The sequence below is a fragment of the Heterodontus francisci genome, chromosome 6 (genome assembly GCF_036365525.1).
Source record: "Heterodontus francisci isolate sHetFra1 chromosome 6, sHetFra1.hap1, whole genome shotgun sequence".
Lineage (NCBI taxonomy): Eukaryota > Metazoa > Chordata > Chondrichthyes > Heterodontiformes > Heterodontidae > Heterodontus > Heterodontus francisci.
This window is the reverse complement of record NC_090376.1, coordinates 36,630,432-36,648,111: the sequence shown is the minus strand read 5'-3', so window position 1 is coordinate 36,648,111 and position 17,680 is coordinate 36,630,432. Positions and strand designations below refer to the sequence as shown.

At 43.5% G+C, this 17,680-nt stretch overlaps 1 protein-coding gene across 6 annotated transcripts in view; it reads left to right on the top strand.

The window, feature by feature from the left end:
- nbeaa (neurobeachin a) overlaps window positions 1-17,680 on the top strand; it is a 988,762-nt gene that overhangs the window by 417,075 nt on the left and 554,007 nt on the right. For all 6 annotated transcript variants that reach the window (XM_068033481.1, XM_068033479.1, XM_068033480.1 and 3 more), the window contains 2 exons: window positions 119-180; window positions 17,376-17,440. In XM_068033481.1, the coding sequence (XP_067889582.1) occupies window positions 119-180; window positions 17,376-17,440 (127 nt within the window). The remainder of the gene's footprint in view (window positions 1-118; window positions 181-17,375; window positions 17,441-17,680) is intronic.

Here is a 17,680-nt window from a genome sequence, read left to right as displayed (position 1 = left end):
ACTATTTAAAGTCTCAGCAACTGCATGCTGCAGGACTAGTAGTTAAGCTCTAGAATGTACTATCTGTTATGTTTTACCGCATATTGCTTTAAACAAATTTATCTGTAATCTTTTGCAGGCCTGGTGTGTATGAAGTCTAGTACCTCTGTCGTAGAATTGGTCATGTTGCTGTGTTCACAGGTAAGGTACTTCAAAGGAATGTTTCCAAAACTATGCAGTTTAACTTGCATTTAAACATGAAAAATGTTAATCATTGACAAAAGTCTACAAAAAGAGACGATTATTAGCGGAGGTACTTTTTGAAGCATTAAGATTTATACAAGTTGAAAGATACAGGGAAAATTGATCCACAATTGAATATTGAGATTTCCCACTTTTTGTCTGTCTTCCCTTTTATATGTTATTTATTTTTAGGAGATTTTTCTTGGATATCATGTATCTTAAAACTCTCATGCTCCTTTAGTTGATGGGTGGATATCTCTGTTTCATTCTTCTCTGTTGGATCTTGATGATTAGTGAAGTCTAGCAGAACCTCTTTTCAAACTGCCTGTAGCTATGAATATAAGGGTTTTTTTGGCTTGGGAAATCAAGAAGAGCTATCACTTAACAAACTATTGCTTTTTCATTAAGCAATGGTTAGATGCTAAAAATCACAGCTGTTCAATTGCAATCCTCATTGGTTCTTTTCCAGAACATAACCCTGTTGGACATAAAGCACCTATTTTTCCTATGCACTATTGTGACTATCGCTGGAATTTCCTGCAATGCTGTATTTGTAACGAGGACAATGCTATCCTTTGCATATTTTCTTAATGCAAAAGATATTCAATGCAATGATGTCCAAATAATTACATTAAATTGTATTTTTGGCTTATCATTTCGCACATTGTGAAGAGGCAATATTGAAAATAATTACTTTCAATTATGCTAAGTCATCCATGTAAATAGAACAATACTGACAGTTGAAACCTTTTAACGTTTTGTTTGGACTCATATGCTGAAAGGTTGAATTGGGTGGTGAATGTCATGAGCATCTAATCCTGTCAAGTGGTCATTAAATTGCCTATCTTGGATAAGATCCAGCAAATACAAATGGTACAAACAAATGATATTGCCTTGGCATAAAGCTTTTCAAAACTATGTCATATAATTGATGAAGTTGATTATTTTAATATTGCTGGCATCTAATAATGCGTGCACAGTTAATATGTGTTTTACAAGACGATGTATATTCCTTTGAAACTTTACAGAAAGACGTTGAACATCCAGGGCATATAAAAAATGATAATGTATACATTCCCACAGTAATTAAAGAGCAATTGGAGATCCAAATCTGACAAACAACCGTGAAGCAATGAGAATTTCTAGGAACCCTCCAACACACAGTTATGCATATACAGCTGTTTTCATTTGAGTCGATTTTTACAAGATACAAATTATTTATATTCTTAATCAGCAGTATTACATTATTAAAACAGAATACAAATCATTACAGTTGAAAAACCTGCCTTGAATTTCTTTTGCCATGCAGATTTCTGACTCCTTGCAGAATTTTGTAAAATGTACATTTATGCACCAAGCTGTCTAGCTGGTAAAAGTGTTTTATGGCCTTTTGCGATACCATCACTAGTATGAAAAATTTCTCGGCTCCATAAATAATTGTTAAGTAAAAAGAAGAGGAAATATTAACTGCATAACTTTATTGTGTGCCAAATTTCTGACATCTTTCATACTGAAAGTAGATGTCTCCTTTCCTTAAAAGATCAAATTGATTCCTTACCAAATGGTTTAGAAATCACAGCTTTCTTACTTCACAAATCAAATGTTAAAAGATCAAAGCTATTTTTAAAAATTAAATAAATAAACTAGATATATTCACCCACCTGCTGTTACAAGTCCGGAATATATATATATTTCAGTATTCGTCTGCACGATTCACGTAAGGAAGCCATTAGATGCAAGTCAACTTTCTTTTTTTCCCCTGGTATGAGTGATTGCTGAACAAAGGGGAAAGAACTGTGTTGGCATGAATCCTCTGCGGAATTAAGGCATCAAAAATCTCCTGCAGGGCACTTGTGATTTTGTGATCCCAAGCTTTAGTCCAAATTTCAAGGTAAACTCCTTGAGGTTCATAATGATCCTTTGAGCAGCAAAACATAGCATTTATGGAGAGCTTTGTAGCCTTTAAAGTGAGGTTTTATGAACAAGTTGGTGTTAAAAGAGCTTCAACTGCAACCCCTGCATTTTACTGCATTGTATCGGAAAGCAACACAACATGTGGATATTGTCTCCTAATGAGTCTATCATCTAATCATGAGACTAGCTTTATTCATTTCTTGGCTCCAGGAATTCCTACCATTAAGGACCCAGGAGATGAAACTTTGCCTCATGTATTGATTAGGACTAAGAGTTTGAAATTTGAGCTCTCTTCCTCTGTCCTTCACAGAGCATTTTGGTACAAATCTAAACCTGACTGCTGATGAGAATGCAGTCTAAAATTACAAATGCATCGATGTAAGTCAAATAAATGTTGCATCTATGTCACAGAGCAAGCCATTTTGATTTATTCATTCTTCATGGTGCTGGGAAATCATATGTTGGGTTTGTGTTATTTTTTCTGTTAAACTGCCAAAGCTATTTATAAGACCAAGAATATTTTCATTTTCCTTTTAACTGAAATATTCTGTTGAGCAAACTTGATAATTTCCATTAAGGGAATTGAATATAGTATGTTTTCCTCTTAATTTGCCTCATCAAATTTTCCCTATTCAAGTTTTTTTAACATCAGATATTTCATGTTAACAACTTCAGATTGTCAGTTTTTTAAAAAAAATTGCATTGCTGAATAAAACAATAACTGCCAGAGGCTTAAGTCTAAGGTATGTTCTAAATTTACAGAGGGTTTCAGATTGCAAACGTCTGAAAGTATATGTCATGCCTAATTCAATTCAGATGGCTAGGCTTTCAGACTATGAAGGATTGCAATCAAGCTTCCTCTACAGGGGTGTTTCTGAGCTTCACTGCAAAGTATATATCTTTTTTACATCCATTTGATGCAATTGTCAGAAAGTTTAAAACTGAAATATCTTTTCCCAGCAATCCATTTGTTAAGTTCAGATCTATTTCAAAGGGCTAAATTTCTCTAGCTGGTCACACAGTTACATCTAAATGTAGAACCATTAGGATTTTTACATTATAAAAATCATGTAGACATTGTTGACAAAATAATTGAAAATTTTCATTTGGGGGTTGCTTAACTTTGCTATATATTTTGATGTAAAGCAAAAAGAGACTAGGGAGGCAGTGGCGTAGTGGTAATGTCACTGGACCAGCAACCCAGAGGCTCAGGCTAATGCTCTGGGGACACCGGTTCAAATCCCACCATGGCAGCTGGTGGAATTTACATTCAATTAGTAAATCTGGAATTTAAATAAAAAGCTAGTAAAAACCCATCTCTCATCTGGTTCACTAATATCCTTTTAGGGAAGGAAATCCTGCCGCCTTACCTGGTCTGGCCTACCCATGACTCCAGACCCGCAGCAATGTGGTTGACTCTTAAATGTTCTCTGAAATGGCCTAGCAAGCCACTCAGTTGTACCAAATCTCTAGAGAAAAGTCTAAAAGGAATGAAACTGAATGGACCACAAAATCCTCCTTACTAACATATAAGGTCTTGTGCCAAAATTGGGAGAGCTGTCCCACAGACTAGTCAAGCAACAGCCAGACACAGTCATACTCATGGAGTCATACTCATGGAATCATACCTCACAGACAATATCACAGACACCACCATCACCATAGGTGGCAGTGGTATACAGTCGGGAGGGAGTTGCCCTGGGAGTCCTCAACATTAAGTCCAGACCCCATGAAGTCTCATGGCATCAGGTCAGCATGGGCAAGGAAACCTCCTGCTGATTACCACCCACTGCCTACGCCCCCCCCCCCCCTTTCAGCTGTTGAATCAATACTCCTCCATGTTGAATACCACTTGGAAGAAGCACTGAGGGTGACAAGGGCACAGAATGTACTGTGGGTGAGGGACTTCAATGTCCATCACCAAGAGTGGCTTAGTAGCACCACTACTGACCACACTGGCTGAGAAAATAGCTGCTAGACTGGGTCTGTGGGAGATGGTGAGGGAGCCAACAAGAGGGAAAGACCTACTTGACCTCATCACCAATTTACCTGTCGTAGATGCATCTGCCGATGACAGTATTGGTAGGAGTGACCACCGCACAGTCCTTGTGGAGATGAAGTCCCGTCTTCACATTGAGGATACCCTCCATCTTGTGTGGCACTACCACCATGCTAGATGGGATATGTTTCAAACAGATCCAGCAACTCGGAATTGGGCATCCATGGGACGTTGTGGACCATCAGCAGCAGCACAATTGTATTCAACCACAATCTGTACCCTCATGGCCCTGCATATCCTTCATTCTACCATTACCATCAAGCCGGGGGATCGACCCTGGTTCAATGAAGAGTGCAAGAGAGCATGCCAGGAGCAGCACCAGGCATGCCTCAAAATGAGGTGTCAACCCGGTGAAGCTACAACACAGGACTACATGCACGCCAAACAGTGGAAGCAGCACACGATAGAGCTAAGTTTTCGGATAACCAACGGATCAGATCAAAGCTCTGCCATCCTGCCGCGTCCATTTGTGAATGGTGGTGGACAATTAAACAACTAACGAGTAGGAGGAGGCCCCACAAATATCCCCATCCTCCATGATGGTGGAGCCCAGCACACCGATGCAAAAGACAAGGCTGAAGCATTTGTTACCATCTTCATCCAGAAGTGCCAAGTGGATGATCCATCTCAGCCACCTCCTGAGGTCCTCAGCATTACAGATGCCAGTCTTCAGCCAATCTGATTCACTCCACATTATATCAAGAAACAGCTGAAGGCACTGGATACCACAAAGGCTATGGGTCCTGACAATATTCCAGCAGTAGTGCTGAAGACTTGTGCTCCAGAACTGGCTGCACACCTAGCCAAGCTGTTCAAGTACAGCTACAGCACTGGCATTTACCCGACAATGTGGAAAATTGCCCAAGTTCGTCCTGTACACAAAAAGCAGGACAAATCCAACCCAACCAATTACCGCCCCATCAGTTTACTCTCGATCATCAGCAAAACGATAGAAGGTGTCATTAACAATTCGATCAAGCGGCACTTACTCAGCGATAACCTGGTCACTGATGCTCAGTTTGGGTTCTGCCAGGGCCACTCAGCTCCTGACCTCATTACAGCCTTGGTCCAAACATGGACAAAAGAACTGAACTCAAGAGGTGAGGTGAGAGTGACTGCCCTTGACATCAAGACAGCATTTCACCGAGTGTGGTATCAAGAAGCCCTAGCAAACCTGGAGTCAGTGAGAGTCTGGGAAAACCTTCCACTGGTTGGAGTCATACCTAGCACAAATGAAGACGGATGTGGTTGTTGGAGGTCAATCATCTCAGTCCCAGGAAATTGCTGCAGGAGTTCCTCAGAGTGGTGTCCCAGGCCCAACCATCTTCGGCTGCTTCAATGACCTTCCCTGCATCGTAAGGCCAGAGGTGGGGATGTTTGCTGATGATTGCACAATGTTCAGTACCATTAGCGACTCCTCAGATACTGAAGCAGTCTATGTCCGTATGCAACCAAGACCTGGACAACATTCAGACTTGGGCTGATGAGTGGCAAGTTACATTCAAGCCACACAAATGCCAGGCAATGGCCATCTCCAACAAGAGAGAATCCAACCATCTCCTTTTGACATTCAGTGGCATTACTGTCACTGAATCCCCTACTATCAACATCCTGGTGGGGGGGGGGTTTATCATTGACCAAAAAGTGAACTGGGCCAGCCATATAAGTATTTTGGCAACAAGAGCAGGTCAGAGGCTGGGAATTCTGCAGCGGGTAGCTCACCTCCTGACTCCCCAATGCCTGTCAACCATCTGCAAGACACAAGTGAGGAGTGTGATGGCATACTCTCCTTGCCTGGATGACTGCAGCTCCAACAACACTCAAGAAGCTCGACACCATCCAGGACAAAGCAGCCCACTTGATTGGCACCCATCCACCAGCTTCAACATTCACTTCCTCCACCACCGATGCATCGTGGCAGCAGTGTGTACGATCTGTAAGATGCAGAAACTCACCAAGGCTCCTTTGAGAGTACCTTCCAAACCTGCGACCTCTACCACCTAGAAGGACAAGGGCAGCAAATGCATGGGAACACCACCACCTGCAAGTTCCCCTCCAAGCCCCACACCATCCTGACTTGAAACTATATTGTCGTTCCGTGAAAATCCTGCAACTCACTTCCTAACAGCACATGTGGGTGTACCTACCCCACATGGACTGCAACAGTTCAAGAAGGCGGCTCACCATCACCTTAAGGGCAATTAGGGATGGGCAATAAAAAATCCTGGCCTAGCCGGCGGCATCCACATCCCGTTGAAGAATACAAAAAGACTGTTTGTTCTAATTTGCTTTTTAATATTAACTTGGATTGTCCACACACTTGGCAGTTGTTAGAACTGTTACAGATAGGAGAATTGTGGGAGTTCAGAAACATATGTATTCAAAGATAGCTTTATAAATGATTATTAGCCATAAAGGTACAAACCTTTCTATCAATAAAAGGAGCATTCCAGTTTTCCATATCATAACTCAAAGAAATGCAAAATTATTTTTTCAGTTTTGGTTTGTTTAACACAATTCTAATAATATGAACACTCCGCTTTCAGCTTAGCTTTGGAACAAATTCGATTCGAGGATTCAGGATGTTTTCCCCAATTCCCCCCAAAATGAAACAAGTCCTGTTGGGGAATGATTGCATAGGTACAAGCAATCGTTTGGTATCTCACCCATGTGTTAGTTCTTCATTTATGAGCCTTGACAGCAAGTTTCATTTGGTTGATTGATCACGGAGGACTCAATGGCCAAACAACTACTTGTATTTATATCGTGCTTTTATTGTAGTAAAATGTCTCAACGCACTTCATAGGAGCATAATAAAACAAAACTTAACACAAGCCACGTAAGATATTAGGGCAGATCAAAAAAAACTTAGTCAAAGGGGTTGGTTTTAAAGGATAAAAGAGATGTGGAGAGGCTTAGGGAGGGATATCCAGAACTTAGGGCTTTGGCAGGTAAAAGCATGGCCACCAATTGTAGAGCAATTAAAATTGGGGATGCTGAGGAGGCCAGAATTAGCAGAATAAAGAGATCTCGCTGGGCTGTTATACTGGAGGATGCAGAGATAAAGATAGGCGAGTCCAAGGAGGGATTTGAAAACAAAGATGAGAATTTTAAAATTGAGGCTTTGCTTAACCAGGATCTAATGCAGGTCAGTGAGCAGAGGGATGATGGCTGAGTGAAACTTGGTGCGTTAGGACACACAGGCACCAGAATTTTGGATGACCTCAAGTTTACAGAGGGTAGAACATGGGAGGCCAGCCAGGGTGCATTGGAATAGTCTAGTCCAGAGGTAACAAATGCATGGATGTGGGTTTCAGCAACAGATAGGCCGAGGCAGGGGTGTAGTCAGGCGATGTAATGGAGGTCAAAATAGGTGGTCTTAGTGATTGCCTGGACATGTGCTCATAAGATTATGTTGAGGTCAAATATGATACCAAGGTTGCGAACAGTCTGGTTCAGCCTCAGACAGTTGCCAGGGAGAGGGATGGAGCCAGTGGCTCGGAAACTGAGTTTTTGCTGGGGCCGAAGATGATGCCATCATTCTTCCAAGTATTTGGTTGAAGGAAATTTCTGCTCATCCAGAACTGGATGTCCGGCAAGCAGCCTGACTATTAGTTAAGGCTAATTATGTCCCCATCTGATGTCACCCACATACATTTACAATAGGAGTCGTTGTGAAACAGTCAAGAGTGAGAACCTTGCATGATTTCCATTCCCACCCCTGTAGCGCAGGGGCACTGAGATCAATTCTAGCACCCATCTGCTGCCTTAGCTAAGATCAGCTAACTCAGCATAAATTGGTAATTGAATTTCAGACCCTCCAGCCTCTGAGTTAGTCTTGTGTCAGGCAATTGGGATTTTTTTTAATTGTATCATTTCACAAAATACTATCTCTTTCACCGTTTTGCAGCTATAGTTCAATTAACCAGACTCTGAAAAGAAAAGAAAACCAGAAACTCAAAACATACTTTTAGAACTTGATTTTTCTCAGTGTTGAAATAGTTGGATAGAAGTGAAACCTGGAGTTTGTATTTGGTTAGAACAAAGATGATTTCATATGTTGTTGTCAAGATCTGTGCCTGATTACTGCTGCTGATTTCTCTATAATCTGAGCCAATATCTGTCACAGCTGTGGAATTGTGTTTAGTTTAAGGCTGTTAAAATGGGCCAGCGCTGCATTTTCTTTATGAAATATGCCTCTATATCACCTTCCCCCCCAATTTATATTTCTCTATTTCCATTTTGCTTCAAAGGAAATTTTGTTTTACAGCAAATGTGCATTGTGTAGTTAGTGTATTAATTCCAACTTTTATGAAGGTTCATTGAAAACACAAATATATGAAATGGTGGAAATTTGTCTCCTAGAAGTCTTGCAGTTTTATTTTAAGAAGGCTTGTCAGCTGTCGCTTAGGGATACATGTCCAACATCTGTCATTGAGGAAGAGTAAACAGTGTCAGATCCTGTTTTCAGAAACCCAAATCACATTTTACTATTCATGCACTCTGACAAAGCATCTGTTAACTTTGCATGCTTAATACACTGTTAGATGTGTCAATTGTCATAAACATATTCAAACACTTTTTATATGCCATGAAGGAAAGGCCAATTTTAATAAGTTGAGATGAAATTTGGCAAAATCATTCTGGAAACAGCTATTTGAAGGTGAATCAGAACAGTGGGAGGCATTTGATAAGAAAAAGATGGAACTCCAAAATCTAGCGCCCCCTGGATGTCAAGGAGCATTCAGGGTAAAATAAGGCAAAAAAGGAAAGCTTATCTCAGATACCGAGAGCTAAATACTGCTGAAAGAGTAGAGGAGTATAAAAAGTGCAGGAGTGTAACTAAAAAGATTATGAAAGCCAAGAGATGGCATGGAAAAATATTGAAAAACCGAAAGATTTTTTTGTAAATACATAGAGTAAGAGGAAAACTAAAGAAAGAGTAGGGCCTATTAGAGACTGAAAAGGTAACTTTTATGTGGAAGTGGAAGACATGGGCATGGAATACTTTGTGCTTGTCTTCACAAAATTGTGGAGGGTAGATGCAGACATTGGGAAGAATTTAGTGAACCCATCGTGGATCCCAGCGGCGGACCCAGAAGTGGGCACCGTCGCCGTTCTTCACGTGTGCAGTCGACCCGCTCCGATCACGCAGTTTCTTTCTTTTGGGCCTCCTTATCTCGAGAGACAATGGATACGCACCTGGAGGTGGTCAGTGGTTTGTGAAGCAGCGCCTGGAGTGGCTATAAAGGACAATTCTGGAGTGACAGGCTCTTCCACAGGTGCTGCAGAGAAATTTGTTTGTTGGGGCTGTTGCACAGTTGGCTCTCCCCTTGCGCCTCTGTCTTTTTTCCTGCCAACTACTAAGTCTCTTCGACTCGCCACAATTTAGCCCTGTCTTTATGGCTGCCCGCCAGCTCTGGCGAATGCTGGCAACTGACTCCCACGACTTGTGATCAATGTCACACGATTTCATGTCGCGTTTGCAGACGTCTTTATAACGGAGACATGGACGGCCGGTGGGTCTGATACCAGTGGCGAGCTCGCTGTACAATGTGTCTTTGGGGATCCTGCCATCTTCCATGCGGCTCACATGGCCAAGCCATCTCAAGCGCCGCTGACTCAGTAGTGTGTATAAGCTGGGGGTGTTGGCCGCTTCAAGGACTTCTGTGTTGGAGATATAGTCCTGCCACCTGATGCCAAGTATTCTCCGAAGGCAGCGAAGATGGAATGAATTGAGACGTCGCTCTTGGCTGGCATACGTTGTCCAGGCCTCGCTGCGCAGTAGGTGGCCAATTATCATAATGGAGGTGGCGGTCCACGGCCAGTCGCGAGCCACAAGGCGCCAATGACATCATCAGCAGAGACAATGCAGGTGCTGTACCATCTTCACAGCACTTCCAGCGCTGCTTAAACTGTTACTTTGCTAACTGACTTTGCTGATGCTTTGCATTTGATGAAGTTTTGCCATTGCTGCTGCTGTGCTGCTGACCATGCCTGGATTCCCTGTGCTGCTGAACTGCTGTGCTGCTGTTGCCCTGCCCAGGGGCAGGGGGGATGTGGTGGTGCAGTGGTAATGTCACTGGACTAATCCAGATGCCCAGAATGCTCTGGGGACATGGGTTCGAATCCCACTATGGCAGATGGTGAAATTTGAATTAAAAGCTAGTCGAATGGTGACCATGAAACCATTCTCGATTGTTGTAAAAACCCATCTGGTTCACTAATGTCCTTTAGGAGAGGAAATCTGCTGTCCTTACCTGGTCTGGCCTACCTGTGACTCCAGACCCACAGCAAATGTGGTTGACTCTTAACTGTCCTCTGAAATAGCCTAGAATGCCACTCAGTTCAAGGGCAATTAGGGATGGACAACAAATGCTGGCCTTGCCAGCAACTCCCGCATCCCATGAAAGAATAAAAAAAAGTCCCTCAGATCCCCCCCCCCCCCCCCCCACCGGCTTCCTGGATTCCCTCTGTTGCTGAACTACTGTGCTGCTAACCAAGGTCCAGGAGATCTCCAGAAGCCAAGAGGGGCAATGCCAGGTACAGGACACCGTGTGGCCCCACGGTTCAGTAATGCCCCCCACAGGTTCTCCTCCAGGCTGCAAGAGAAAGTGGGGGTGGTTGTCTTCCTCAACGATGGCAAGAAGAGGTCCTCCTACCTGATTGGATGGAGATAGCTGAGGAGGTCAGCAGTCATGGGGTCATTCAACGCAACTGGGTACAGTGCCGCAAGAGAGTCAAAAATCTCCTTCGTTCTGCCAAGGTGACTGTTCCTTAACTCACTCATTTTTAGAGCTAGCAAGTGGCTACGCAGGAGAATACGGGATATGGGGAGGGAGCCGCTACAACTGTGCTGACATGGGTGGTCAGGCTTCACCTCATCCACCTCATCACCTCGGCCACAGTTCTCTTTCTTTCACAGCTCAGCCCCCATTAACTCCCCTGAGAGCAGGTGGCAGCATGATCGATACAGGATACCCCACTAGGGAACAAGGAGCTAACACTATCCGAACTGTCATGATGATCTCTCTGCGAAGTTTGACTATCTTCAGCTTTCCACTTGCAGGACAAGAGCCTACAACAGAAGGGAGGCCGCCCGAACTGATGGAGGAATCCCAGATCTTCGGCCTCTCTCCGCAGCTGAGGAAGGGGCGTTAGAATTGGCGGGGACCCAGGGCAGCGGTGCCATTTCAGATGGAGAGACTGGAGTCTCTACGAAAGAGAGTGAGGATTGGCTTCCATTAACATACAGTTCACTCTGGAGACCCACAACAAGATCTGCACAACCTAACACACACGTTTGTGTTCTCATGCAAGTTGGCGTCCACAGGAGACTCAGCGAGTTGGGGGGCCAGACCTCCACCTCTGAGGAGGAGAAGCAGTCAGAAGATGCACCATCACCTGACTCTCCTGCACCTTCTGCCAGCGCAGATACTTTCACGTCGTTGGGCTTCCGCTTGTCTGTAGAATCAGTCACAAGCTGGTGAGAGCATCTCATGTGCGCGACCAGCTGACTGAGGCTGAGACAGCCCAGGTTTCTCTCAATCGGAGGACGGAGGGTGGCCAGGCCCATGCTGAATCCCAGGCTAATGATGAGCCTCTGGTGTCGACAGCACAGGGCATGCAGAGTTAGGTAAGGCAACATCTAGCAGAGATGCCAGAGGCAATTCGCAGCCATGAGCGGACAATGTCTCAGGCATGTGAGCACATGGCTTCCTCCATTGAGAGTTTGGCGACCCTTATGGAGAGCCAGATACCACAGATGCATGCAGGCCTACACACCATCACCTTGGCTATTAGCTTGATGCAGCAGTGGGCAAGATTAGAGAAGAACAAGGCATCTGGAGTCTTTTCCAGCTTCTCCTCTGCCTTTGATGAGCAGAGAGGTTCAAGTGAACCTTGAAAGGAAGGAGTGTGGACACCGACTCCTCAGCTCCCCCGCCAGTGAGCCCAGCTGCAGCAGCCATGATGCCTGAGAAGAGTCCTGAACCTGTGTAGGAAACCCTAGGTAGCCAGAGGATAGCCGCTGAAATCATCACAGGCCAAGGGGCAGCGTGCTAAGCAGCCTGCCTCCAGCCCAGCTGCTAGTGATGGGTTCACACCTTGTAGAACAACTCCCAAACGTAAAAAGAAAAGCACCTAGACACACTTGGGGGTTCGTGGGTGTTTGATATCAGAGATGTGATATTCAAGCCATTAACATTGATCATTGTATGAAAGTTGTTATTCTATCCAGCGCCTTAATTGTGAGCTGCTGACTTCTTCATTAGAGTACTGCTAATGTAAGCACAGCACTTATTTGAATATGATCTCCCATGGGCACTAGCACGTGGTTCAGCTGGGTGCTGGGCATGGAACACAACATGGATAGGAGGGGCCAGGGTACATGCATTGAGGTGAGTTTTTATGCATTCTCTGTGAGTGGACTGCTGGGTGACTGGAAGTGGATATTTATGAGATTGTCGCTTTCCTTCTTGGCACATTTCTCAATGTGCCTAGCCTTCGGTGCAAGAGCTTCGACACCCAGTGCTGCTTGCTCATCTCCCTCCTCTGTGTCCTCCTTGCTGGTGGAGGAGTGTCACTCAGGCAAGGCCTCCCCCACCCCCTCTGCAGTGCTAGATTGTGCAGAGCGCAGTAGACCGCAATGTTACACAATAGCCTCTCAGGGACATACGGCAAAGCTCCACTGGATTGGTCTAAGCAACGGAATCTCATATTCAGCAGCCCGATGGCCTGCTCGATGGTTGCTCGGGTGGAGCCATAGCAAGTGTTGTGTCTCTCCTCCGCTGCATTGCGAGGGTTCCTCACAAGCCTGAGTAGTCAAGTCTTCAGTGGTAGTCCTTGTCCCCAACAATCCATCCCTGAAGGCGAGTGGGGTGCCTGAAAAGCTGTGGCACCTGAGACTGTAGAAGTATGTAGGTCTCATAGCTACACACCTGCAGGAACACGCCTGCAGCGAACACTTTTGTTGGTCACAAACCAGTTGAACATTGATTGAATGGAAGCCCTTCCTGTTGATGAAGGCGGCTGGCTTGTCTGTTGGAGACTTGATGGCTATATGTGTGCAATCTATCACACCTTGCAGCCAGGGAAATCCAGTGATGGAATTTGCTGCCTACAAGGGTGGTGGCAGCAGAGATGATGAAGGATTTCTAAAGGAAATTGGATGGGCACTTGAGGGAAATAATCTTACTGGGTTACAGGGATAGAGCAGGGGAATGGAACTGATTGGATTGCCAAATGGTGGCCTCCTGTGCCATTATGACTCTATTGCCAAAGGTCATGCTAAATATTCAGATAGACTACATCAAATGTGCTACTCTCGTCAATTCTCCTTGTTACCTCCTCAAAAATTCAATCAAGTTAGTCCGGGAAGGTAATTTAGAAGGTATATGGGATACTGTGGTGTTGTGGTAATGTCACGGAACTAGTAATCCAGAGGTCCAGGCTAATCCCCTGGGGACACGGGTTCAAATCCCACCACGGCAGCTGGTGGAATTTAAATTCAATTAATTAATAAATTCAATTAATTAATAAAAAATATGGAATTGAAAGCTAGTCTCAGTAACGGTGCCATGAAACTACCATCAATTTTCATAAAAACCCATCTGGTTCACTAATGTCCTGCAGGGAAAGAAATCTGCTGCCCTTACTTGGTCTGGCCTACATGTGACTCCAGACCCACAGCAATGTGGTTGACTCTTAAATGCCCTCTGAAATGGCCTCGCAAGCCACTCAGTTGTCAAGGGTAATTAGGAATGGACAACAATTGCTGGCTTTGCTAGTGACACCCACATACTATAAAAGAATTTTTAAAAGTCCATGCTGATCTTGATTATTTTGTGCCTTTCTAAATGGATGATTTATACTGTCCCTCTAAAATTGTTCGAATAATTTGCCCACCAACAAGATTAGGCTAACTGACTTGTAATTACTCAGTCTGTCCCTTCCTACCTTTTTGAAGAATGGTACAATGTTAGCAGTCCTCCAGCGCCATGTGTGCAGTCAGAGAGGATTAAAAAAAAATTATCAGAGCCTCTGCTATTTCATAGAATGGTTACAGCATTTGGCCTGTTGTGTCCATGCTGGCTCTCTGCAAGAGCAACTTAGCTAGTTCCACTACCCTGCACTTTCTCCATAGCTTTGCAAATTTTTACTCTTCAGGTGATTACCCAATTCTATTTTGAAATCCACGATTGTGTCTGCCTCCACTACACTCTCAGGCAGTGCATTCCAGACCCTAACTACCTGCTGCGTGAAAAAAAGGTTTTTCCTCGTGTTGCTGTCAGTTCTTATGCCATTTACCTTAAACCAGTGCCCTCTGGTACTTGACCCTTCTGCCAATGGGAGCAATTTCACTCTATCTATTCTGTCCAGAGCCTTCATGATTTTGAACACCTCTATCACGTCTCCTCTCAACTTTCTCTTCTCTAATCTATTCACGTAATTGAAGTCCCTCATCCCTGGAACCATTCTTGTAAATCTACTCTGCACCATCTCTAAAGCCTTCACATCATTCTTGAAGTACAGTGCCCAGAATTGTACTCCATTTGAGGCCGAAGCAGTGTTTTATAGAGGTTCATTAAACTTACTTGCTTTTGCACTCTATGCCTCTATTTATAAAGCCCAAGATCCCATATGCCTTTGTAACCACTTTCTCAAATTGCTCTGCCACCTTCAACGATTTGTGCACATATACCTCCAGGTGTCTTGGTTCCTGCACTCTCTTTAAAATTGGACCCTTTATTTTATAGTGGCTCTCCTCGTTCTTCCTCTCTTGCTTCATGTAGCAGCCTGGGATATATTTCATCTGGGTCTGGTGATTTATCTACTTTCAATGCTAAACCCCTTAATATTTCTCCTCTCACTGTTTATCCCATCCAATATTTCATGCTCCTCGTCCTCAACTGCAATGGGCAGAATTTTGTGCAGCTGTTCTAAGCGGCAAGGGTGGCGTGGGTAGACGGAGAATCGTGTTGGAAGCATCTGTCAGAAAATCTGGCATCATATCATTTGTTCCGGATTTAGTCAGCAGCCCCAAAACCAATGGCCCTCTCTGCCTGACAGTCAGGGTCAGTGCAGTAGCACATTTAGTCACTGGCACTCTTGAACCAGGACATTGGTCACCTCCTTAATGCAGTGGTGAGCTGCTGCCTGTGAGATCTCACACATGTCCCTGGTGGATCCAGGTCATTACCACTTGCACAAAGTCTCATTTGCCTATCACCACTGCCTCGCTAGCCTATATTAGTACCTGGTCCTTCAGTGTCTCAAATTTGTGCTTCTATTCCTCCATGGCCTTGTCCTTGTAACCTCCCCCATTGCTACAACCATCACTCATCCTCCTCCCTGAACTTTCCATTCCTTTAAATCTGACCTCTTGTGCATTTCCCTCCCATGTTCACCCCACTATTGGCAGCTGTGCCTTTACCCAGCTAGGCCACAAATTCTGCATTCGCTTCCTAAATCCTTCTACGTCTCCACCTCCCTCTCCTTATTGAAGACTCTATTAAAATCCACTTCTTTGACTAAGTTCCCCATCTAACCTAAAATAAAAACAGCAAGTGCTGGAGATACTCAGCAAATCAGGCAGCATCTGTGGAGAGACGAGCAGAGTTAATGTTTCAGGTCAATGACCCTTCATCAGAACATAAATGGGTCATTTTCTGGTTGGCAAGATGTAATGAGTGGTGTGCCACAGGGATCTGTGCTGGGGCCTCAACATTTTACAATTTATATAAATGATTTAGGTGAAGGGATCAAAGGTATGGTTGCTAAACTTGCTGATGACACAAAGATAAGAAAGTAACTTGTGAAGAGGACATAATGGGGCTACAAAGCGATATAGATAGGTTAAGTGAGTGGGCAAATGGACCTGGCAAATGGAGTATAATGTGGGAAAGTGGGAAATTGTCCACTTTGGCAGGAAGAATAAAAAAGAAGCATATTATCTAAATGGTGAGAGATTGCAGAGCTCTGAGATGCCGAGGGATCTGGGTGTCCTAGTGCATGAATCGCAAAAGGGTAGTCTGCAGGTACAGCATGTAGTTAGGAAAGTTAATAGAATGTTATTGTTTATCATGGGGGGAATTGAAAATAAAAGTAAGGGACGTTGGTGCGATCACATCTTGAATACTGTGTACAGTTTTGGTCTCCTTATTTAAGGAAGGATGTAAATGAGCTGGAGGCAGTACAGAGAAGGTTTACTAGACTATTACCTGGAATGGGCAGGCTGTCTTATGAGGAAAGATTGGACAGTCTAGGCTTGTATTCGCTGGAATTTAGAAGAATAAGAGGCGACTTGATTGAAACATATAAGATCCTGAGAGTTCTTGACAGGGTGGATGTGGAAAGGATGTTTACCCTTGTGGGAGAATCAACAACTACGGGTCACTGTTTAAAAATAAGGGGTCGCCCATTTAAGATAGAGATGAGGAGAATTTTTTTCACTGAGGGTCATGAGTCTTTGGAATTCTCTTCCTCAAAAGGCAGTAGAAGCATAGTCTTTGAATATTTTTAAGGCAGAGGTAGATAGATTCTTGACAAGCAAGGGGGTGGAAGGTTATCGGGGGTAGGCGGAAATGTGGAGTAATCTGTTCAGTCATGAACTTATTGAATGGCAGAGCAGGCTCGAGGGGACGAGTGGCCTACTCCTGCTCCTAATTCGTATGCTGGTATGTTCATATGCATTTGCGAAGGACCTTAGGATTTTTCTTCTGCACAAATGGTGCTATGTAAGGGCAAGTTATTGTTGCAAATGCTAATGTAACTGCTTTATCTAAGAGAACAACAGCATTGAATGTTTTATGCTGTTTTGTTATTTTAAAGGAATTTGTTCTTAGGTGCACATCTTTAACATGGGTTTGTTAAAACTAAAAAATGAGTACAAATCCATAAACTTTCAGAAAGCACCAAAATCTAATTTTAATTGGGGCAATGAATTGCAGTCTATTTCAATCTTAAACACTTGTGAGTTTAAAAATGTTTTCTGATAAGGATGTCAATTGGAGCTGGTAGATTTTTATGTTGGAAATCTGATTAACTAAAGATATGGAAATTCGTAAATATCAGATCTGACTTTATTGCTTACTTTTAGGACTGCACACAGTACAGATTTGACATGAGCATTTCAAGTAACCTTTATGAAGTAATGTAGTATCTTGGCCTGTTTTTCCAGGAATGGCAGAATTCTATTCAGAAGAATGCAGGACTGGCATTTATTGAACTCATCAATGAAGGAAGGTAACCAAGCTTTATGCTGTCTTTTAGCTGTGATTTGGAGCCCTGGAAGACACATTGTGTTCGAAAGGGAAATATTCTTTATCTTTTGGTGAAACTATACATGGTTTATGTGAATAGTTCAGTCATTATGAATTTAAAATAATCTTAGCTTTATTAGCAGTTTCCTAGCAACTTATATTAACATAAAATTTTACCCCTCATTTTCCACAAAGATACTGAAAAATGTAAAATCAGTAATAA